Raw genomic sequence first — 25,478 nt, forward strand, 5'->3', positions numbered from 1 at the left:
GTGGAAGTAGTGTCAAAGCGCTTTGAGTACCTTGAAGGTAGAAAAGCGCTATACAAGTACAACCCATTTATCATTTATCATTTATATGACTTTAAACCATAACCAACCATGCATCGCTATAGCTCTTGTCTCAAAGTAGGTGTACTGTATAAATATAGCTCTTGTCTCAAAGTAGGTGAACTGTCACCACCTGTCACATCACACCCTGACTTATTTTGTATATTTTGCTGTTTTTCTGTGTGTGGTGTTCTAGTTCTTGTCTTACGCTCCTATTTTTTTGGTATTTTCCTGTAGCAGTTTCATGTCTTCCTTTGAGCAATATTTCCCGCATCTACTTTGTTTTAGCAATCAAGAATATTTCAGTTGTTTTTATCCTTCTTTGTGGGGACATTGTTGAAGTTCATGTCATGTTCGCATGTACTTTGTGGACGCCGTCTTGGCTCCACAGTAAGTCTTTGCTGTCGTCCAGCATTCTGTTTTTGTTTACTTTGTAGCCAGTTAGGTTATAGTTTCGTTCTGCATAGCCTTCCCTAAGCTTCAATGCCTTTTCTTAGGGGCACTCACCTTTTGTTTTTTGTTGGTTTAAGCATTAGATACGACGACAAACCCTTGTCGTCTCACACAACGTGTTCCCGACACCTACAAAGCAATTAATTACCGGCTCCCACCTACTGATATGGAAGAGTATTACACGGTTACGCTGCCGAGCTCTAGACAGCACCGACACACAACAACGGCACATCATTTGCAGATTATAATTAGTGGTTTGGAAAAAATATTTTTAACCCAAATATGTGAAATTACATAATCTCCCACGGCACACCAGACTGTATCTCACGGCACACTAGTGTGCCGCGGCACAGTGGTTGAAAAACACTGCGTTAGCTTATCAGTGTTACCAATCACGATTTTCCCATCTTTTTATTTCAAAACAGTAATATTAACTGGGAGAAGTTTTACCGTGCTTTATCATTATACTGTTTACATCCCTGACAAAAACCCATAGGGGGCGCCACAAATGTTATCCATCCATCCATCCATTTTCTACCGCTTATTCCCTTTGGGGTCGCGGGGGGCGCTGGAGCCTATCTCAGCTACAATCGGGCGGAAGGCAGGGTACACCCTGTACAAGTCGCCAGCCACAAATGTTATTTAAAATAATTTCACCTCACCCCATAGTTACTTATTTGTGATTTCCTGCAACAAAACATGTCATATTCATTAGTATTTTAAAACATCTTAGATCAAGTTCAATGTCTTTCTGTAAACAGGCAACTATTAGTTAGATTAAAAAACAAAAACAAATCCCTTTGCTGGATTGTGAGAGATTAAAGGCTGGGAACCCTCGACCTTTTCATTTTAGAAGACCATCAGATCCTCGCCCGTGTCTGAATGTGCTCATTGTTTGCCCTCCATGTTTGATTTTCTGACAGCATAAATCTTTGAAAGCATCGAAAACATCAAGGCTCGCTGGTCTCCTCCCGAGAGCGACATTCTGTTCAAGAACAATCGCCTTTTCACAAACATATTTTTTTTTTTTACTGGCCTAACAAGGAAACAAATCAATGGCGGAATCCTTAACATTCTGCTCTACCATGTCTCCATTCTCCCTGTTACAAATAAAAGTCTTCTTCCTGTATCTCCTTGCAGGTCATGATTTCTGTTCCGAGGGCCACGGCTGCGTGGAGCACTCAGACTGTGTTAACCTGGAGGCCGGAGACTGCTGTGTTTGCAAGGATGGTTTCCGTCCTCTGCGAGACGACAACGCCTACTGCCAAGGTACGACCGTCTCCGGTTAGCCGCAGTAAGACATCTGGATCAAGGGGTTTGCCACAAGTGTGGCTCAGGCGCTCTCCCCTCCGAGGAAACAATACGATTCTGTGCCGTTTTCTGCTTTACTCTTTGACATATATACTCAAAACCATTAATTTCTGCCTTGAAGCATACTTTACTTCTGATGTTAGCTTAGCAAGTATTATTTATTCTTCTTTCAAGCTGCTCTGAAGTCTAAATTAGGGCATTGATGGCTAATAAGCTGGGAACTGTACCCTTTTTGGAATTTTACACCAGTCCTTCTCAAATAGTGATGTGATGCCAGGGGACAGGGGTGTTTGACCTCGAGGAACATGTTTTTTTTTGCCCCACCAGAATATGACGAAGCGTATTTTGCTCTTGGCTTCACTGTAACCACGGTAGGAGACAATGAAAGAACGGTGTGTTAACATTTAAGGAAACAACACACAGTTCTTTCCTTAAATGTTAATAACCTTGCAAGATAATGCTGAGGTGCAGTTATAACTTTTTTTAGACAGATTATACTACACCATTATGAGAGACAATAACACACACGCCATTTTTTTTTTAAAAGATTCTAAAGATTAAAAACACGCTTGCAAGTTGCGGCTAATGGGAGTCTCCAATCTTGCTTTCAAAGCCCTCAAAAACGTCTTCAAAACCCTCCAATGTTTTATGTACACACTGCAAGTATACGTTCATAACAATATGTAATATGTACAATATACACACTGCAAGTATATATATAATGTAGTAACAGACACCTTCATAACAATATGTAATATGTACAATATACACACTGCACACTAGTGTGTGAGTGTGAATGTTGTCTGTCTATCTGTGTTGGCCTTGCGATGAGGTGGCGACTTGTCCAGGGTGTACTCCACCTTCCGCCCGAATGCAGCTGAGATAGTCTCTAGCACCCACCCGCGACCCCAAAAAGGGACAAGCGGTAGAAAATGGATGGATGGATACACACTGCAAGTATATATATAATGTAGTAACAGACACTTTCACAGCAATGTGTTATATGTTTCATATACACACTGCAAGTATATATATAATGTAGTAACAGACACCTCCATAACAATATGTAATTTGTTTTAAGTACACACTGCAACTATATTTATAATGTAGTAACAGACACTTTCATAACAATATGTAATTTGTTTTAAGTACACACTGCAACTATATATATATGTATAATGTAGTAACAGACACTTTCATAACAATATGTAATTTGTTTTAAGTACACACTGCAACTATATATATATATATATATATATATATATATATATATATATATTGTAGTAACAGACACTTTCATAACAATATGTAATTTGTTTTATATACACACTGCAAGTATATATAGAATGTAGTAACAGACACCTTCATAACAATATGTAATATGTACAATATACACACTGCAAGTATATATATAATGTAGTAACAGACACCTTCATAACAATATGTAATATGTACAATATACACACTGCAAGTATATATATATAGTGTAGTAACAGACACCTTCATAACAATTTGTAATATGTACAATATACACACTGCACACTAGTGTGTGAATGTGAATGTTGTCTGTCTATCTGTGTTGGCCCTGCAATGAGGTGGCGACTTATCCAGGATGTACCCCGCCTTCCACCCGAATGCAGCTGAGATAGGCTCCAGCACCCCCCGCGACCCCAAAAAGGGACAAGCGGTAGAAAATGGATGGATGGATACACACTGCAAGTATATATATAATGTAGTAACAGACACTTTCACAACAATGTGTAATATGTTTTATATACACACTGCAAGTATATATATATATATATATATATATATATATATATATATATAATGTAGTAACAGACACTTCCATAACAATATGTAATTTGTTTTAAGTACACACTGCAACTATATATATAATGAAGTAACAGACACTTTCATAACAATATGTAATTTGTTTTAAGTACACACTGCAAGTATATATATAATGTAGTAACAGACACTTTCATAACAATATGTAATTTGTTTTATATACACACTGCAATTGTATATATATAATGTAGTAACAGACACCCTCATAACAATATGTAATATGTACAATATATACACTGCAAGTATATATATAATGTAGTAGGAGACACCTTCATAACAATATGTAATATGTACAATATACACACTACAAGTGTATATATATAATGTAGTAACAGACACCTTCATAACAATATGTAATATGTACAATATATACACTGCAAGTATATATATAATGTAGTAGGAGACACCTTCATAACAATATGTAATATGTACAATATACACACTGCAAGTATATATACAATGTAGTAGGAGACACCTTCATAACAATATGTTATATGAACAATATTTACTGTATTCTGGTCATTTTAGGCATTACAGGGACTTATTTTATTCGGCGCATTTATTTCTGTGCCCATAGAATACACTTCCTTCTCCTGTCAACGAACGCAGGTGTTTTCTAATCATGGCAGACTTTGTAATAGATAACAAAGATGACTCTTTTTGGACGAATGAGGATTCACAACCTTATCCAAAAAAAAAAAAGTCCAGTTCCCCTTTAAACTTTTACCCTTTAAGGGGAACTGCATTTTTTGGGGGCAAAAAAATCAAAGGGCAGTGGAGCACTGCAGCTCCTGCAGTGAGCAAACTCTTCCAAAAGGTGACGCGATAGCTCAAACAATAACACACATTCAGTCTCTTTGTTTTTTGTTTATTTTAACTATTTGCATTATGGCCATCAGCGAGTTAAAAATCCATAAATTAGCCGCACCGTTTTAAAAGCCGAAGAGTTCAAAGCGTAGAAAAAAAGTAGCGTTTTATAGTCCGGTATACAGGGTGCTCTAAGGGATTGTCCAAATAAAAAAAATAAAAACTTAAAGAAAGCTTTTTCACTGCAGCGCCATCTGCTGGATATAGTGGGGCACTTTCTCCACTTTGAAAATCCTGAGTATCATCAATAGTTCAAGTGTTCTTTGGAGACATGGAATACCTAAAACTATTTGTTATTGACAGCGATGTTATTTTAGCTGCAGCAAAGCAATGCTAATTCTGGAGTAAACAATTAAAATGACTCTACCACTTGCCCTAGCAGAAAAAATGTCGACTCGTGCTGAACTCGCGCATGTATCGCATAATCCTTTTGAGGCGGTGAGGCGGTAATCCTCTCATTATCTGTGCCCACAACACGCGCTTAGTGCTTCCCGGAAATAATTTTAGTAGGCTGCCGTTTGTCCTCTCATTCTTGTTGATTAATTTGTGATTTAGAGCCCCTCAGCCCTGCATGCTGCCGCTTTATGTTTGTAAGCATTAGGCCTCGCTCCGCTGTGGGTGATGGTCCAGCATCCGTGAAGGGACAGATGTCTGCAGCCATGTTGTTGTGACATTCATCACGAGCACTGCCCTTCACTTGCTTTTCAGTCTCTAACATTACATTACCATAAGCATTCAATTCTCCAAATGTCTTACATGTGCCTTTTTTGGAAGAAAGTGTCGCATAAAAGGTGTTCCCTAGCGTTCCTTACTAGAAAGAATTGCCAATTTTTGCTTTTGTTTTGGCTTTTTGCGACACTCGGTCCGAGCTGCTACATTTGTGGTTAACTTCTTTTTACAATTGCGTGACCAATTTTTAACCATTTAACGACGTTTGACATGACTATTTTGGTGGTTAACTTTTACAACCATTATAGTTCATGTTTCTACATGGTCTTCAGATTTGTTTAGCCTGCAGTAAAGGATGACCTACAGTGTGTTTGCTTTTTTAGTACACTCACTCCAAAGAAGGACAAGCATTTAAAGGAGTCATATGTAATATTCATATAAATACAAACCCCGTTTCCATATGAGTTGGGAAATTGTGTTAGATGTAAATATAAACGGAATACAATGATTTACAAATCCTTTTCAACCCATATTCAATTGAATGCACTACAAAAACAAGATATTTGATGTTCAAACTCAAACTTTTTTTTTTTTTTTTGCAAATAATAATTAACTGCGATGAGGTGGCGACTTGTCCAGGGTGTACCCCGCCTTCCGCCCGATTGTAGCTGAGATGGGCTCCAGCGCCTCTGCGACCCCAAAGGGATTAAGCGGTAGAAAATGGATGGATGGATGGAATAATAATTAACTTAGAATTTCATGGCTGCAACACGTGCCAAAGTAGTTGGGAAAGGGCATGTTCACCACTGTGTTACATCACCTTTTCTTTTAACAACACTCAATAAACGATTGGGAACTGAGGAAACTAATTGTTGAAGCTTTGAAAGTGGAATTCTTTCCCATTCTTGTTTTATGTAGAGCTTCAGTCGTTCAACAGTCCGGGGTCTGCGCTGTCATATTTTACGCTTCATAATGCGCCACACATTTTCGATGGGAGACAGGTCTGGACTGCAGGCGGACCAGGAAAGTACCCGCACTCTTTTTTTACGAAGCCACGCTGTTGTAACACGTGCTGAATGTGGCTTGGCATTGTCTTGCTGAAATAAGCAGGGACGTCCATGAAAAAGACGGCGCATAAAACCTGTATGTACCTTTCAGCATTAATGGTGCCTTCACAGATGTGTAAGTTACCCATGCTTTGGGCACTAATGCACCCCCATACCATCACAGATGCTGGCTTTTAAACTTTGCGTCAATAACAGTCTGGATGGTTCGCTTCCCCTTTGGTCCGGATGTCCGGATGATACGATGTTGAATATTTCCAAAAACAATTTGAAATGTGGACTCGTCAGACCACAGAACACTTTTCCACTTTGCATGAGTCCATCTTAGATGATCTCGGGCCCAGAGAAGCCGGCGGCGTTTCTGGATGTTGTTGATAAATGGCTTTCGCTTTGCATAGTAGAGCTTTAACTTGCACTTACAGATGTAGCGACCAACTGTATTTAGTGACAGTGGTTTTCTGAAGTGTTCCTGAGCCCATGTGGTGATATCCTTTAGAGATTGATGTCGGTTTTTGATACAGTGCCGTCTGAGGGATCGAAGGTCACGGTCATTCAATGTTGGTTTCCGGCCATGCCGCTTACGTGGAGTGATTTTTCCAGATTCTCTGAACCTTTTGATGATATTATGGACCGTAGATGTTGAAATCCCTAAATTTCTTGCAATTGCACTTTGAGAAACGTTGTTCTTAAACTGTTTGACTATTTGCTCACGCAGTTGAGGACAAAGGGGTGTACCTCGCCCCATCCTTTCTTGTGAAAGACTGAGCATTGCATGGCACCCACCTGTTTCCAATTAGCCTGCACACCTGTGGGATGTTCCAAATAAGTGTTTGATGAGCATTCCTCAACTTTATCAGTATTTATTGCCACGTTTCCCAACTTCTTTGTCACGTGTTGCTGGCATCAAATTCTAAAGTTAATGATTATTTGCAACAACAAAAAATGTTTATCAGTTTGAACATCAAATATGTTGTCTTTGTAGCATATTCAACTGAATATGGGTTGAAAATGATTTGCAAATCATTGTATTCTGTTTATATTTATATCTAACACAATTTCCCAACTCATATGGAAACGGGGTTTGTATAATAATTATTCACTATGTAAAGCGCTTTGAGTCACTAGAGAAAAAGAAACATTTTAATATAATTCACTTCACAAATAAATATAATCCACAAATAATTTCACGTCAAGTCATTAAATGGCCCTGATATGTCAAAAAGGCATTAATAAATCATGTTCTTTTCCAATACCTCTATAACTGATAACAGTAGTTCAGCCGGGATATGCTCAAAATGAGATTTACAGCCCCGAAATATTGTTATTGTTTTCATTTCGATGCCCCGCCCTCCACTGTTTGACCAAACATAACATACATAAGTAACAAACAGCATAATAACAACATAGCTGTAAAGCAAGGGAGGCACACACTACATACACAAAGCCTAACCAGGCATTTTTCTCTCTCAAGGAAATAAAATCATGTCTGAAGCCCAGAACACTCTACACATTTCCCCAGTTTTAGTTTAGAGATAAGGAAAGATTGGCCTGGCCCACTAGCATCCCTCTTTATGTTTGTGAACTTTATAGTCTATACATTTAGAGTGATATGATAATCAAACACTCTAGAAGTCTAGAATAAAAGAGCAACAGTATATAAGAGAATTGACAGAGTGTGTGTACCTTCAGTGTGCAGTGCCTCGTTAAAATCCAGCCGCTGTTGGAGGTGTAGGTGAAGTGTGTCTCTTTTTACTAGCTTCGTCGAAGCATGTTGCTTTTGTAGCTGTTTCAGCAAATTCGAATTGCTAGGATAGGATCTTTGATCCAAGACACAACTTACATTCAACTAAAATGTTCTTTTCTTTGTGGTCGACAAAAGAAAAGTATTGAGCATATCTCTATGTTAAGAAACTCGGCTTCGGGCTTCGCCATGATGTCTTGTTAGTAAACACAGACACGCCCCCTCCACCACACACACACAGCACGCCTCTTTCTTGTCGCCTCTTCCGCAGCACTGCAATAAAACACACTCAGATCTTCTCAGTTTCTAGCCGATACTACATAAAAAATAACGTAAAATAACGCAGTAACGCATCATGTAGTAACGATAACTGAGTTACTGAATATAAAAAATAACGCGTTAGATGACTATTTTCCGCCGAAAGTAACGGCGCTACAGTTAATCCCAACACTGGTGCCAATTTCCTTCTCAATATGCTGATACGCTGAGGAAATGTGTTCCAACATTAGCGCGGCTATTTGCAGTTTCTGGTACTGTATGTGCATCAGGCACATGCAGTATGGGGTGGTATTGCACTGTGTGCTGGTACTGTTAACACGGACCACTTGTACTGTTAACACGGACCACTTGTACAGGAAAGGACAGAGCAGGCTGTACTTCCTGAGGAGGCTGCGCTCCTTCAACATCTGTAAAAAACTCTTGTGGATGTACTACCAGTCTGTGGTTGCCAGTGTTCTGTATTACATCGTAGTGTGCTCCTCTCTGGGGGAGGGGGGGGGGGGGGGGTACTAGGATGACAGGGGATGCAAAACAATAACAGTGCAATACTTTTTCATAACATGGTCACTACTGCCTAGTTTCTCTTGTTATATTCGTATTTGACTGTTATATTTGTATTCTCATTGTTGCTTTTTATTTTTTATTCTTATTGTAATATTTTTCTATTTTGTTTCCATTTATACCCCCAATATTTACTTTTTACTTTTTATATTCGATCTCAATTCTGTACACTGCTGCTGGAATTTTAATTTTCCTGAGGGAACTCTTCTGAAGCAATCAATGAAGTACTATCTATCTATCTATCTATCTATCTATCTATCTATTTGCTTGGCACAATATAATGCATTACATGGAATGATTTTCTACTTTGTGTATTGACTTGGTAGTTGACTTTCTGATTTATGCGTAACGTGGGTTGGCTCATAGAATCACACTCTGCACTGAAAGATGGTGATTTGTGTACATGGAATAAGAGAAGTCAGTGCGTCAGGTTGGATGCAACATGGAGTTATGCTGAATGAAATGTGGCGGTCATTTTACTGCTGGCCTTGTCTTGCCATCAAAGTAGGCCTATGCCAGTGGTTCTTAACCTGGGTTCGATCGGACCCTAGGGGTTCGGTGAGTCGGCCTCAGGGGTTCGGCGGAGTCTCCGCCACGGAGGTAAAGACACATCCGACTTATTGTGTAAATAAAAACTTCTCCCTATCGGCGTATTCTGGATACCCCCAAACAATGTTCCCTCTAATTTTCCATCTGACTTGCAGGTTGTTTGATTGATGGATTTAAACTTTTACTAGCAGATTGCAAAGGAAGAGAATACATTATATGAAACAGTACAGTTGACACAGTACATATTCCGTACAATTGACCACTAAATGGTAACACTCGAATACGTTTTTCAACTTGTTTAAGTCGGGGTCCACGTTAATCAATTCATGGTAATGTGTGTTAGGTGTGTAATTTGTTGTGAGTTCATGCACTGTGTTGGTTTTGTTCTTTGAACAAGGTGATGTTCATGCACGGTTCATTTTGTGCACCAGTAAAACAACATTTCTTGAATTGTATTTTTCACTAAAGAAGGGTTCGGTGAATGCGCATACAAAACTGGTGGGGTTCGGTACCTCCAACAAGGTTAAGAACCAGAGGTGTGGACTCGAGTCACATGACTTGGACTCGAGTCATGAATTGGATGACTTTAGACTCGACTTGGCAAAATGTAAAGAGACTTGCAACTCGACTTGGACTTTAACATCAATGACTTGTGACTTCACTTGGACTTGAGCCTTTTGACTTGACAAGACTTGCTACTTTCCCCAAAACCCAAATATTAAGTTATTCAGGAGCGCTCCCTATATTTCATTTTGTACTTGTGTGTCTATCTATCAGCGCGTTGTTCCTGTCAGCTTGTGTGCTCTCAGTACAAAAGCTAATCACATTAGATCTACGTTGTTTTCATCCCAAAGCATTCATCCAATCAAATTGCAGGACAACCACCGAACAAGAGTTGTCAAACAACGCACCAGTGAGAAAAAATGATGCCTAAGTTGGTTTCGTTCGGGTATAAAAACGATGACTTGGTCAACAAATAACGAATTGCAGTATGCTTAACATGCAGTTCGAATATTACAGACGGAGACGCAACAACTTCTAACTTCGTTCGACTTTTGAAGATGCTCAAAGAGGGTAAGTTTTCAATGTAAGCTAACGTTTATTGGCTAAGTAACGTGACTTTTATTTGCTGTGTAGTTAAATCAGTGAGGCTGTAAAATTGCAAATGCACTTGTTTTAATAAATAAATACAGCATTTTAAAAGCATACCCAATCTGTGTAAATATATTAGTCTGTGGTTAAAAGGACTTGAAAGAACTCAAAATGCAGGACTTGGGACTTTACTTGAGACTTTCCAGTCTTGACTTTGGACTTGACTCGGGACTTGCCTGTCTTGACTCGGGACTTGACTCGAGACTTGAGGGCAAAGACTTGAGACTTACTTGTGACTTGCAAAACATTGACTTGGTCCCACCTCTGTTAGGAACCACTGGCCTATGCCATATATATTATATATCCATCCATCCATCCATCTTCTTTCGCTTATCCGAGGTCGGGTCGCGGGGGCAGCAGCCTAAGCAGGGAAGCCCAGACTTCCCTCTCCTCAGCCACTTCGTCCAGCTCCTCCCGGGGGATCCCGAGGCGTTCCCAGGCCAGCCGGGAGACATAGTCTTCCCAACGTGTCCTGGGTCTTCCCCGTGGCCTCCTACCGGTCGGACGTGCCCTAAACACCTCCCGAGGGAGACGATCGGGTGGCATCCTGACCAGATGCCCGAACCACCTCATCTGGCTCCTCTCGATGTGGAGGAGCAGCGGCTTTACTTTGAGCTCCCCCCAGATGACAGAGCTTCTCACCCTATCTCTAAGGGAGAGCCCTGCCACCCGGCGGAGGAAACTCATTTTGGCCGCTTGTACCCGTGATCTTGTCCTTTCGGTCATAACCCAAAGCTCATAATCATAGGTGAGGATGGGAACGTAGATCGACCGGTAAATTGAGAGCTTTGCCTTCCGGCTCAGCTCCTTCTTCACCACAACGGATCGATACAGCGTCCGCATTACTGAAGATGCTGCACTGATCCGCCTGTCGATCTCACGGTCCACTCTTCCCTCACTCGTGAACAAGACACCGAGGTACTTGAACTCCTCCACTTGGGGCAGGGTCTCCTCCCCAACCCGAAGATGGCATTCCACCCTTTTCCGGGCGAGAACCATGGACTCAGACTTGGAGGTGCTGATTCCCATCCCAGTCGCTTCACACTCGGCTGCGAACCGATCCAGCGAGAGCTGAAGATCCTGGCCAGATGAAGCCATCAGGACCACATCATCTGCAAAAAGCAGAGACCTAATCCTGCAGCCACCAAACCGGATCCCCTCAACGCCTTGACTGCACCTAGAAATTCTGTCCATAAAAGTTATGAACAGAATCGGTGACAAAGGGCAGCCTTGGCGTAGTCCAAACCTCACTGGAAACGTGTCCGACTTACTGCCGGCAATGCAGACCAAGCTCTGACACTGATCATACAGGGAGCGGACCGCCAAAATCAGACAGTCCGATACCCCATACTCTCTGAGCACTCCCCACAGGACTTCCCGAGGGACACAGTCGAATGCCTTCTCCAAGTCCACAAAGCACATGTAGACTGGTTGGGCAAACTCCCATGCACCCTCAAGGACCCTATATGCCATGTATATTACATATTATTATATCTAATTATTTCAATGGGCGGGATATACATTGGAAAGTTAGCACCCTCCAGGCATCTGTGTAAATGTTCAAAACAGCTGCAAAGTAAAGCTCTTAGCCAGAGGGGGAGGATCTATGAGAAAACACAAAAAACCTGGCATAAATTATTATTTTCCTCTAATACACATAAAAAACGCTGCTAAAAGGAGCTGTTTTTATGCAGAGTCCAAATTGATGTTGTGACCGGGTGAATCTTATGTTCATGAGGTTTTTTGGTCCGACCGTGTCTGGGGAAAAAAAAATAGCGGTGACCACTTCAAGATGCATATTTAAGCAGTGTATGCTTTCAAAATATAAATCATGATACTTTTGGAGGGGGCGAGGTTTCATTTGCAATCTCGGACCGCCTCCACAATTACAGACAGACTCAAATAACGGGTTGTAAAAGTGGCTCGGGAGCAAAATTGACCCCAAAGCAAATCTAATGTAGTAGTATATGAAAATACTGGGTATCTTCACCACATGTGTTGATATTTCCAATACTTACATACAGTCTGCTTAGAATTCATCATTCCTTTTCAGCCTCTCATGCACCCCCATCTTTGTGCATATTTACCGCACCCGCCATTAAAAAGTCATGAGTGTCATCTGCAGTGCTGTTTTTTTTCAAGGCATTATGTCGTAAACATCACATCACGGCAAAGGCTCGCTTTTCCTGATTAATGAGAAAACACTGCATCAAAGTCGCCTTGTCTCCTCGCACGCACGACCTGAGCGGCTGCCTCGTCTTGATATTCCTTTCTTCATTGTGCGCATGGACATGTTGAAGAATACGGCATATAATTGTGGAAATAATGTGGGAGTTCTGTGGAAATATCCATAATTGAATGAATGATCTGCTTTAAAATGAAGGAGGATGGATGTGGCGGGTTGAAGGTTGTCAGTGACTAAATAGCAAACAGTGGCCTTGTTTACTCTTGCATAATAGATGAATCTGCAGCTTATTATCTCAAGAAGGCATTTGTAGAGATTACATTTAATAATATCATTATGCTATTTAAACAATTCGTTCCGTTTCCTACACAGTATATGAAAGGTCATGATGAAAAAAAAAAAAGCCACAACTTCCCACTGAAACTTTTTTTTTTCTCACAGTACTTTTCTTGATCCTGGGAAAGCATCAAAGCTTTTTATATGTGATGCAACGCTGTCAAAGTATTTTATGTCGATTTCAGCGCGAGTGTGCCGGCTCAATTGATGTATGAAAGAGCGCCGGTCATTTTGAAGACAGTTTTTGAAGTTGTCCACTGGCTTATTGTTATTCTGACTGGCTGTGGCAGCGATTATTAAGGCCATCTTGTTTTCTAATAATATAATAATATGGAACCTCTGCAGTACGTCTAAGTCCTGTAATCACGGTGTGATAGGGAGCTGAATGGGTTCAGTCAAAGAAGGGAAGGTTATAAAGGAAACTACCATCCATCCATCCATCTTCTTCCGCTTATCCGAGGTCGGGTCGTGGGGGCAGCAGCTTAAGCAGGGAAGCCCAGACTTCCCTCTCCCCAGCCACTTCGTCCAGCTCCTCCCGGGGGATCCCGAGGCGTTCCCAGGCCAGCCGGGAAAGATAGTCTTCCCAGCGTGTCCTGGGTCTTCCCCGTGGCCTCCTACCGGTCGGACGTGCCCGAAACACCTTCCTAGGGAGGCGTTCGGGTGGCATCCTGACCAGATGCCCGAACCACCTCATCTGGCTCCTCTCGATGTGGAGGAGCAGCGGCTTTACTTTGAGCTCCCCCCGAATGACAGAGCTTCTCACCCTATCTCTAAGGGAGAGCCCTGCCACCCGGCGGAGGAAACTCATTTCGGCCGCTTGTACCCGTGATCTTGTCCTTTCGGTCATGACCCAAAGCTCATGACCATAGGTGAGGATGGGAACGTAGATCGACCGGTAAATCGAGAGCTTTGCCTTCCGGCTCAGCTCCTTCTTCACCACAACGGATCGATACAGCATCCGCATTACTGAAGACGCCGCACCGATCCGCCTGTCGATCTCACGATCCACTCTTCCCCCACTCGTGAACAAGACTCCGAGGTACTTGAACTCCTCCACTTGGGGCAAGATCTCCTCCCCAACCCGGAGATGGCACTCCACCCTTTTTCGGGAGAGAACCATGGACTCGGACTTGGAGGTGCTGATTCCCATCCCAGTCGCTTCACACTCTGCTGCGAACCGATCCAGTGAGAGCTGAAGATTTTGGCCGGAGGAAGCCATCAGGACCACATCATCTGCAAATAGCAGAGACCTAATCCTGCAGCCACCAAACCAGATACCCTCAACGCCCTGACTGCGCCTAGAAATTCTGTCCATAAAGGTTATGAACAGAATCGGTGACAAAGGGCAGCTTTGGCGGAGTCCAACCCTCACTGGAAACGTGTCCGACTTACTGCCGGCAATGCGGACCAAGCTCTGACACTGATTATACAGGGAGCGAACTGCCACAATAAGACAGTCCGTTACCCCATACTCTCTGAGCACTCCCCACAGGACTTCCCGGGGTACACGGTCGAATGCCTTCTCCAAGTCCACAAAGCACATGTAGACTGGTTGGGCAAACTCCCATGCACCCTCAAGGACCCTGCCGAGAGTATAGAGCTGGTCCACAGTTCCACGACCAGGACGAAAACCACACTGTTCCTCCTGAATCCGAGGTTCGACTATCCGGCGTAGCCTCCTCTCCAGTACACCTGAATAGACCTTACCGGGAAGGCTGAGGAGTGTGATCCCACGATAGTGGGAACACACCCTCCGGTTCCCCTTCTTAAAGAGAGGAACCACCACCCCGGTCTGCCAATCCAGAGGTACCGCCCCCGATGTCCACGCGATGTTGCAGAGTCTTGTCAACCAAGACAGCCCCACAACATCCAGAGCCTTAAGGAACTCCGGGCGGATTTCATCCACCCCCGGGGCCTTGCCACCGAGGAGCTTTTTAACTACCTCGGCAACCTCAGTCCCAGAAATAGGAGAGCCCACCACAGATTCCCCAGGCCCTGCTTCCTCATAGGAAGACGTGCTGGTAGGATTGAGGAGGTCTTCGAAGTATTCTCTCCACCGATCCACAACATCCGCAGTCGAGGTCAGCAGAGCACCATCCCCACCATACACGGTGTTGACACTGTACTGCTTCCCCTTCCTGAGGCGGCGGATGGTGGTCCAGTCTTTTTCCATGGCCTCCCCGAACTCCTCCCATGTCCGAGTTTTTGCCTCCTCGACCGCTGAAGTCGCACACCGCTTGGCCTGTCGGTACCTGTCTGCTGCTTCAGGAGTCCCATGAGCCAAAAGAACCCGATAGGACTCCTTCTTCAGCCTGACGGCATCCCTCACCGCCGGCGTCCACCAACGGGTTCTAGGATTACCGCCACGACAGGCACCAACCACCTTGCGGCCACAGCTCCAATCGGCCGCCTCGACAACAGAGTCACGGAACATCGTCCACTCGGACTCAATGTCCAGCGCCTCCCTCGTGACATTTTCAAAGTTCTTCCGGAGGTGGGAATTGAAACTCTCTCTGACAGGAGACTCTGCCAGGCGTTCCCAGCAAACCCTCACAATGCGTTTGGGCCTGCCAGGTCTGTCCGGCATCCTCCCCCGCCATCGCAGCCAACTCACCACCAGGTGGTGATCGGTAGAAAGCTCCGCCCCTCTCTTCACCCGAGTGTCCAAAACATGAGACCGCAAATCCGATGACACAACTACAAAGTCGATCATGGAACTGTGGCCTAGGGTGTCCTGGTGCCAAGTGCACATATGAACACCCTTATGTTTGAACATGGTGTTTGTTATCGACAATCTGTGACGAGCACAAAAGTCCAATAACAGAACACCACTCGGGTTCAGATCCGGGCGGCCATTCTTCCCAATCACACCTCTCCAGGTTTCACTGTCGCTGCCAACATGAGCGTTGAAGTCCCCCAGTAGAACGAGGGAGTCACCCGGGGGAGCACTCTCCAGTACTCCCTCGAGTGAATCCAAAAAGGGTGGGTACTCTGAGCTGCCGTTTGGCGTGTAAACGCAAACAACAGTCAGGACCCGTACCCCCACCCGAAGGCGGAGGGAAGCTACCCTCTCGTCCACCGGGTTGAACTCCAACGTGCAGGCTTTGAGCCGAGGGGCAACAAGAATTGCCACCCCAGCCCGTCGCCTCTCACTGCCGGCAACGCCAGAGTGGAAGAGAGTCCAGCCCCTCTCAAGAGAAGTGGTTCCAGAGCCCTTGCTGTGCGTCGAAGTGAGTCCGACTATATCTAGTCGGAACTTCTCCACCTCACGCACTAGCTCAGGCTCCTTCCCCCCTAGCGAGGTGACGTTCCACGTCCCAAGAGCCAGCTTATGTAGCCGAGGATCGGACCGCCAAGTGCCCTGCCCTCGGCTTCCGCCCAGCTCACACTGCACCCGACCTCTATGGCCCCTGCTATGGGTGGTGAGCCCATTGGAGGGGTGACCCACGTTGCCTCTTCGGGCTGTGCCCGGCCGGGCCCCATGGGGACAGGCCCGGCCACCAGGCGCTCGCCATCGTGCCCCACCTCTGGGCCTGGCTCCAGAGGGGGGCCCCGGTGACCCGCGTCCGGGCGAGGGAAATATGGGTCCTTTGTTAGTGTTCTTCATAGAGGTCTTCGAGCTGCTCTTTGTCTGATCCCTCACCTAGGACCAGTTTGCCTTGGGAGACCCTACCAGGGGGCATAGAAACCCCCGGACAACATAGCTCCTAGGATCATTTTTCGGACTATAAGTCGCAGTTTTTTTCATTTTTTGGCCGGGGGTGCGACTTATACTCAGGAGCGACTTATGTGTGAAATTAACACATTACCGTAAAATATCAAATAATATTATTTAGCTCATTCACGTAAGAGACTAGACGTATAAGATTTCATGGGATTTAGTGATTAGGAGTGACAGATTGTTTGGTAAACGTATAGCATGTTCTATATGTTATAGTTATTTGAATGACTCTTACCATAATGTTACGTTAACATACCAGGCACGTTCTCAGTTGGTTATTTATGCCTCATATAACGTACACTTATTCAGCCTGTTCACTATTCTTTATTTATTTTAAATTGCCTTTCAAATGTCTATTCTTGGTGTTGGGTTTTAGCAAATAAATTTCCCCAAAAAATGCGACTTATACTCCAGTGCGACTTATATGTGTTTTTTCCCTTCTTTATTATGCATTTTTGGCCGGTGCAACCTATACTCCGGAGCGACTTATAGTCCGAAAAATGCGGTATATTCGATCTATCGCCCAGCCTTAGTAGCCGTGGTGTTTATTTACACAACCGCAAAAAAAGGACGAGGCGTAATTAAAGGAGGCAACGAGGCTATTATTCTCGAAACGGGAAAACTCACTTATATCACGACATAAAGGGGAACTGCACTTTTTGGGGGAATTTTGCCGATCGTTCACAATCATTATGGGAGACAAAAAGACAAAATTTTTTTCTTTCTTTCGTTTTCTAACATAAACAAATCGTCTCGGCCTTGGTGGCTAGCAATGCAGCTAATGAGAGCCATCAATTCTACCTCTAAATCACTTTAAAAACCGTCAATACTTCATTTATGTTCTGTAACCTGAATAATAACCAAACTGTAGCAACATTGTTATTGTAAGAGTGAACACCGAGCAACTCTTTTTCTAGTGTACTAACACATTGCCGTGCTACAGTATTAGCCGTGGAAGCTAACTACGGCAGGAAATAAGCTAGCTTCTATGTGAGCACGGAACACGTTTGAGTTAGTAATACACAACACTGTGATAGAACACCAATCTGTACTGACTGAAAAACATGAACAATCATATTACAGGATCTGTAAAGTATTTTTTCATGTTTTGTTTGTACACAGCTTGTACACAGACAGTATATGTACTGTAGTTGTAATAACACGCATGACGTACTGCATGTATCATGGTCGATATTAAAGTGACTCACTCGATGGACAGTTGTTCGTCTGGTCCAGCTGACCGGGGACGTTTCCTGTTGATTTGTGTAAGCAATCCATTTATGTCAAAATAGCTTGTCTCCAAGTTGCTCACTCTCTCGGCTTCCGTATGCTCCAACATTTCAGCCACTCCTTTGTGCTCGCTTTTATAAGCAGCAGTATATTTAGCTTAAAAAGTATAAGGTTGTGAATCCTCAATTGTTCAAAAATAGTCGTCTTTGTTGTTTTTACCATGATTAGAAAACATTCTGGAAGTCAGAGGTGCGCTGCTATGGAAACTAAAATAAATGTGCCGAAGATCTAGTTCTGGCAATGATTAAAATTACCAAAATACAGTAAATATTGTACATATTACATATTGTTTGAAGGTGTCTGTTACTACATTATATATATATACTTGCAGTGTGTATATTGTACATATTACATATTGTTATGAAGGTGTCTGAGCAGCACGGTGGAACAGGGGTTAGTGCATGTGCCTCACAATACAAAGGTCCTGAGTAGTCCTTAGTTCAATCCCGGATTCGAGATCTTTCTGTGTGGAGTTTGCATGTTCTCCCTGTGACTGCGTGGGTTCCCTCCGGGTACTCCGGCTTCCTCCCACCTCCAAAGACATGCACCTGGGGATAGTTTGATTGGCAACACTAAATTGGCCCTAGTGTGTGAATGTGAGTGTGAATGTTGTCCGTCTATCTGTGTTGGCCCTGCGATGAGGTGGCGACTTGTCCAGGGTGTACCCCGCCTTCCGCCTGAATGCAGCTGAGATAGACTCCAGCACCCTCCGCGACCCCAAAACGGACAAGCGGTAGAAAATGGATGGATGGATGGATGAAGGTGTCTGTTACTACATTATATATATACTTGCAGTGTGTATATTGTATATATTACATATTGTTACGAAGGTGTCTGTTACTATATTATATATATACTTGCAGTGTGTATATTGTATATATTACATATTGTTATGAAGTTGTTTGTTACTACATTATATATATATACTTACAGTGTGTATATTGTACATATTACATATTTTTACGAAGGTGTCTGTTACTACATTATATATATACCTGCAGTGTGTATATTGTATATATTACATATTGTTATGAAGTTGTCTGTTACTACATTATATATATATATATATATATATATATATATATATATATATATATATATATATATATATACTTACAGTGTGTATATTGTACATATTACCGGTACATATTGTTATGAAGGTGTCTGTTACTACATTATATATATACTTGCAGTGTGTATATAAAACATATTACATATTGTTATGAAGTTGTCTGTTATTACATTATATATATACAGTACTTGCAGTGTGTATATTGTACATATTACATATTGTTATGAAGGTGTCTGTTACTACATTATATATATACTTGCAGTGTGTATATTGTACATATTACATATTGTTATGAAGTTGTCTGTTATTACATTATATATATACTTGCAGTGTGTATATTGTACATATTACATATTGTTATGAAGGTGTCTGTTACTACACTATATATATACTTGCAGTGTGTATATTGTACATTTTACATATTTTTATGAAGTTGTCTGTTATTACATTATATATATACTTGCAGTGTGTATATAAAACATATTACATATTGTTATGAAGGTGTCTGTTACTACATTATATATATATATATATATATATATATATATATATATATATATATATATATATATATATATATATATACTTGCAGTGTGTATATAAAACATATTACATATTGTTATGAAGTTGTCTGTTACTACATTATATATATCAGTGACGTGCAGTCACTAGAGGCAGGTGAGGCAGGGCCTCACCTGCCATCATGGAAAGAAAGAAAATGTAAAAAGAAAACATTTTTATTAAATTGTTATATGTATCCAGTGATTATACTGTAAAGTTATTTTCCATTTAACTTCACCAGTTTTAGATTATTTGTATTCAAAATCGCTGAATTTTCACATTTGCCATTCAAATACTGAGAAGAGACGGTGCGGTGATCAGCAGCCAGTTGAGGCACGTCACTGCGTTGTGCCTCAACATGGATTGCGGACTCGGCTAACTGCTGGCCTGCTGTGCAGTGAGACCGTATTGCTATATGAACTATATTATACATTTCCATAGTTTAGTTAGCTGAGGTATATAATGTACAGTGTATTTTGTCAACAACTGTATGTGTGTAACGTATTTCTTGTGCTGAGCGATCATAAAACGGCTCCAAAAGACGCACTGGCTGAGGCTCCAGTAATCCCGCCTCCTGCACCCCCGCCGTGGATTGCAACCCCTGACGGGAGTGTTATATCAACTAAAGCCCACACTTAAACTTTCCACGTGCAAGATTGAATCTATTTAAAAAAGTTATTTCATAAGAAGCCAAAAAGTGCAAAAACAATAATGTTCGTGTTGGAGGAGTTGTGAATGACTGCAGGGCCACAACATTAGGTACACCTGCAGACTGCAGGTGTACCTAATTCACAACTCCTCCAACACGAACATTATTGTTTTTGCACTTTTTGGCTTCTTATTAAATAACTTTTGTAATCTATTTTTATGGGCTTTCCTATGTGTGATGTTAAGTTCCTGTTATGCGCTGTTATACAGTATATGCCTTGAGCTCTTATTTTGAAGGCGCTAAGAGCGGAAGTGATGACACGTTGGAGTGGAGCGGAAGTTTTTGAAAGAAGGTAACTAAAGTGGTCCTCGTGTAAACTGGAGCCTCCGTGTTTGTTATCTTGTAGTTTCATACAGTATAGGCGACATTTATAAACCCTCGGTTACACTTTTTTAAATAGATTCAATCTTGCACGTGGAAAGTTTAAGTGAGTGCTTTAGTTGATATAACACTCCTGTCAGGGGTTGCATTAATCCAGCACAACAGCAGCGAATGGACTTCATTTCTAAGTAAAGGTAAGACCATAATAACGTTTTTTTTTATTAAATGTGCTTTTTTGTGTGCTACAGTTTGTGTGTGTAAAGTTAAAGTTAAGTTAAAGTACCAATGATTGTCACACACACACTAGGTGTAATGAAATTTGTCCTCTGCATTTGACCCATCCCTTGATCACCCCCTGGGAGGTGAGGGGAGATTTAACCCCCAATTCCAACCCTTGATGCTGAGTGCCAAGCAGGGAAGAATGCTGGTATGAGCTTTTAAACATAACCCGTTAACTGCTGCCAATCAAATGGTGAATAAGATACTCTTTATGGTTCATATGTTTGTAAATCTGACTGTGATGAAGTCAGTGCCTCACCAGCCATGAACCTCACCGCACGTCACTGATATATATACTTACAGTGTGTATATTGTACATATTACATATTGTTATGAAGGTGTCTGTTACTTCATTATATATATACTTGCAGTGTGTATATAAAACGTTGATGGAGGGTTTTAAAGTTGTTTTAGAGGCTTTGAAGGCGACATCAGTGACTCTCATTAGCTGCATCTTCCGAGCGTTTATCATCTTTAAAATCGTTAAAAAAAATGACGTGTCTTCTTGTTTTTCATAATGATTGTGAACGATAGGCGAACTTCCCAAAACAAGTGCAGTTCCCCTTTAAAAGGTTAACTTTAATAATGGGGTGCATGTGAACGTGGGCAGGAGCTCTCTTTGACCCCATGCATATTTACAAATAAATATATTTTGCAGAACACCAGCAACAGAACCTATGTAGTAATAGTTAGTGCACTGCAAATTATTTGCCACTTGCCAAGATTTTGAATTTTATTTCTAGAAATGACCCTAGTTTTAAGAGTGACTTACTTATTTTTAAAGGGGAACATTATCACCAGACCTATGTAAGCGTCAATATATACCTTGATGTTGCAGAAAAAAGACCATGTATTTTTTTAACCGATTTCCGAACTCTAAATGGGTTAATTTTGGCGAATTAAACGCCTTTCTATTATTCGCTCTCGGAGCGACATCGGGAAGCAATCCGCCATTTTCTCACTTTCGTCGGTGTGTTGTCGGAGGGTGTAACAACACGAACAGGGGACGGATTCAAGTTGCACCAGTGGCCCAAAGATGCGAAAGTGGCAAGAATTGGATGAAATTTGTTCAAAATACGAGGCTGTGGGGAAAGCCGACGAAATGGTCAGTCGTTTGTTCTGCACACTTTACCGACGAAAGCTATGCTACGACAGAGATGGCAAGAATGTATGGATATCCTGCGACACTCAAAGCAGATGCTGACATCAACTCCAAAACTGGACAGATCAGCTTTCAGGAAAAGAGAGTGGATGAGGGTATGTCTACAGAATATATTAATTGATGAAAACTTTATTCATTACTCGCGGTTTTACGTAAATTATTATACATAAACTGTGTTTACCAATAATTTAGCTTAAAAACATTTATTTTTTTCAATAATTCGAGTACATTCGGGTAGTCTTATGTAATGCAGTATTTTGTGTCTATTTAGTTATGGTTAACCTGAGTGCTGAAATCGTGGAAAAATATATGTTCTTAGCGCGCCTGAAATGGGCTGTCTGCACTCTCAAAGTGCATGTTGTTGCCAAATGTATTTCATATGCTGTAAACCTAGTTCATAGTTGTTAGTTTCCTTTAATGCCAAACAAACACATACCAATCGTTGGTTAGAAGGCGATCGCCGAATTCGTCCTCGCTTTCTCCCGTGTCGCTGGCTGTCGTGTCGTTTTCGTCGTTTTCGCTTGCATATGGTTCAAACCGATTTGGCTCAATAGCTTCAGTTTCTTCTTCAATTTCGTTTTCGCTACCTGCCTCCACACTACAACCATCCGTTTCAATACATGCGTAATCTGTTGAATCGCTTAAGCCGCTGAAATCCGAGTCTGAATCCGAGCTAATGTCGCTATAGCTTGCTGTTCTTTCCGCCATGTTTGTTTGTGTTGGCTTCACTATGTGACGTCACAGGAAAATGGACGGGTGTTTATAACGATGGTTAAAATCAGGCACTTTAAAGCTTTTTTAGGGATATTGCGTGATGGGTAAAATTTTGAAAAAAACTTCGAAAAATATAATAAGCCACTGGGAACTGATTTTTAAGGGTTTTAACCATTCTGAAATTGTGATAATGTTCCCCTTTAAAATTCATCTGGAGGAAATTTGAGGACGACCAGTTTTTGATACAGGATGCACATTCCAAGAACTCAGATAAAAAGTGAAACTCTAAATCATTGAAGGAGCATAACAGTTCTGCATCTGCATAGAAATGATAAGAAACATTTTTAAAACTACTGATCAACCTCCCAAGCAGCATCAGATACAACAAGAATAAAACCGGCCCCAGAACAGAACCCTGGGCCACACCACATGACAGATTGGACACATTGGACATGCCATTGTTAAAAGTTCTTCCATTTATATACAAAGTAAACTACTGGAGAACAGCACTAGAAAACCCCATCCCAGATTTGAGTCGATTAATCAGTATACTGTGATCCACAGTATCAAAGGCAGATGTCAAATCGAATAAAGCCAAAACTGTGTAGCGACCAGAGTCAGCGGCCATCATCACGTCACTGGAAACGTTCAAAAGAGCAGTTTCGGTGGATTGAAATGACCTAAAGCTAGATTGGTATTTATCATAAAAATCATCCTGTTCCAAAAATGAGGTTAGCTGCTTATAATACGCTTGGGCCACATCTCTATGCGCTGGTCGTTTTCCCAAGATGCAGACGGACCTCCGGAAGCAGCGTGCACATAGAAAAAATAATATATTTTCATAAATCAGTCAAGAAAACAAACACAAGAAAAGTGTGCCGATTGCACGGGAAGCTAAGGCAAAAAACTAGCACTGGAACACGGAGCAAGAATCACCAATCGTAACTTGTTGCAAGAAGAAAACAAAACAGCCAGACCGAGTGTGGCCAAAGGCAGGAATAAATAGCTCTCTGATTAGTGCCCGGGAGCTGGTGAGCGTCCTGAACACTAATCAGAGGCAGGTGAAAATAATCAGCACCCATGGCAGCCAATAAACACAAACCCAGGGGTGCTGAAACAGAATGAAGGTAGTCTTAAACTAAAACAAAACATGATCTGGGCAACGGATCATCGCAGCTTTTTTCAGAATAAAAGCAGCCTGTAATATGAAATGACATCTAAATAAAATGGTAAAGTAAAATCACAGTTAAATCGTGTCTCAGAATGTCCTTTTTTTAACTCCTGTAAATGCCCAGCTATCCCAATATTTGAGTGCAGAGAACTGGGCCTTTAATTGGCTCGTTGTCCCGCTGACAGGCTGGATAACAAGGGCTGGTGGCTTTCTTTTTGTTTTATCCACTCTTAAAACCTGCAACATTCAGGCATTTTTCCAGCAGCACTTTGTTGTTCAGATCCGGCAGTTCCAACCCATCCCATTACCAGTGTGAGACTTGCGCCTCCGACATCAACACTTCAGACCCGCACCATTCATCTGGAGAGGCGGCTGAGTCTTGCTCTGAAATAGGCTGCCAGGGCTCGTCGTGATTGTTTGTATCAAACACAGGAGAATGACTCCATTTGCTACTGGACTTTCTTGCAGAAACAATTTATTTCCCAGCAACTCATTCACTTTGTGATTGCTGTCCTGTATAAAAGATAAAATAACATGAGACGGCCTCCCATGTGTTCTCTGATTGAAATCCCTTGCTTACATTTTTTCCAAATGTGTTTTAAAATGCTGCGGAGATGAGCTGCGGAATACGACTTGAGAGCGGTTTTATTTCCTTAATTCAGCGGTAAAATGAAGAACATACAGCATCACGGGAAGGTAAGGCAGACGTGCGAGCGCTTTGAAACATTCCGAGGTCAGAGATGGGCTCGAAATAGCCGATGAGATCACTTTTGTGTAAATTTTTCATACCGGCAGCAGTAGGGGAAACTCAAGGGAATACAAGCAGAGCCAGCCTCGGTGTTCCAGTGCGAGTGTGCGCACTTTCAACATAAACCACCTCGGCCTCGCTATGCAGTCTGGCTCGGTGCCTGCTTTTACTTCGTGCATGAGTTCAGCATAGAATTAGACGAAGGGCCATTAAGAGGAGAAGTGACAGCCTGTGTGATTGTGTCTTAATGGAACAATCAGTATAGTTCACCGTGTTGAGGTAATGCCATTAGTCATCCTGGCCCCGGCCTCCTTTGTTGAGTACCAGTGCACCACATGATATGTTTGTCTCTTCTTTTCTATTGTTGGGAGCAGCTTCATTTTAATTTTCCTGAGGGAACTCTCCTGAAGGAATCAATAAAGTACTATCTATATGTCTATCCATCTATCTATCTATTTTCTACGTCACAATGAGTAAAATCACACAGGCTTGCAGAAATCAATTGTTAGGCTTCCTGGCTCCCCCTACAGTTACAAACCCCGTTTCCATATGAGTTGGGAAATTGTGTTAGATGTAAATATAAACGGAATACAATGATTTGCAAATCATTTTCAACATATATTCAGTTGAATATGCTACAAAGACAACTTTTTTT

The 25,478-nt window shown here is 42.0% G+C and overlaps 1 protein-coding gene across 2 annotated transcripts in view; it reads left to right on the top strand.

Moving 5' to 3' along the window:
- nell2a (neural EGFL like 2a) overlaps nucleotides 1-25,478 on the top strand; it is a 389,930-nt gene that overhangs the window by 137,243 nt on the left and 227,209 nt on the right. For both annotated transcript variants that reach the window (XM_061969587.2, XM_061969588.2), the window contains exon 12: nucleotides 1,651-1,779. In XM_061969587.2, coding sequence (XP_061825571.2) covers nucleotides 1,651-1,779 — 129 coding nt within the window. The remainder of the gene's footprint in view (nucleotides 1-1,650; nucleotides 1,780-25,478) is intronic.

Source organism: Nerophis lumbriciformis, linkage group LG10, assembly GCF_033978685.3.
Source record: "Nerophis lumbriciformis linkage group LG10, RoL_Nlum_v2.1, whole genome shotgun sequence".
In the NCBI taxonomy this organism is placed as follows: domain Eukaryota; kingdom Metazoa; phylum Chordata; class Actinopteri; order Syngnathiformes; family Syngnathidae; genus Nerophis; species Nerophis lumbriciformis.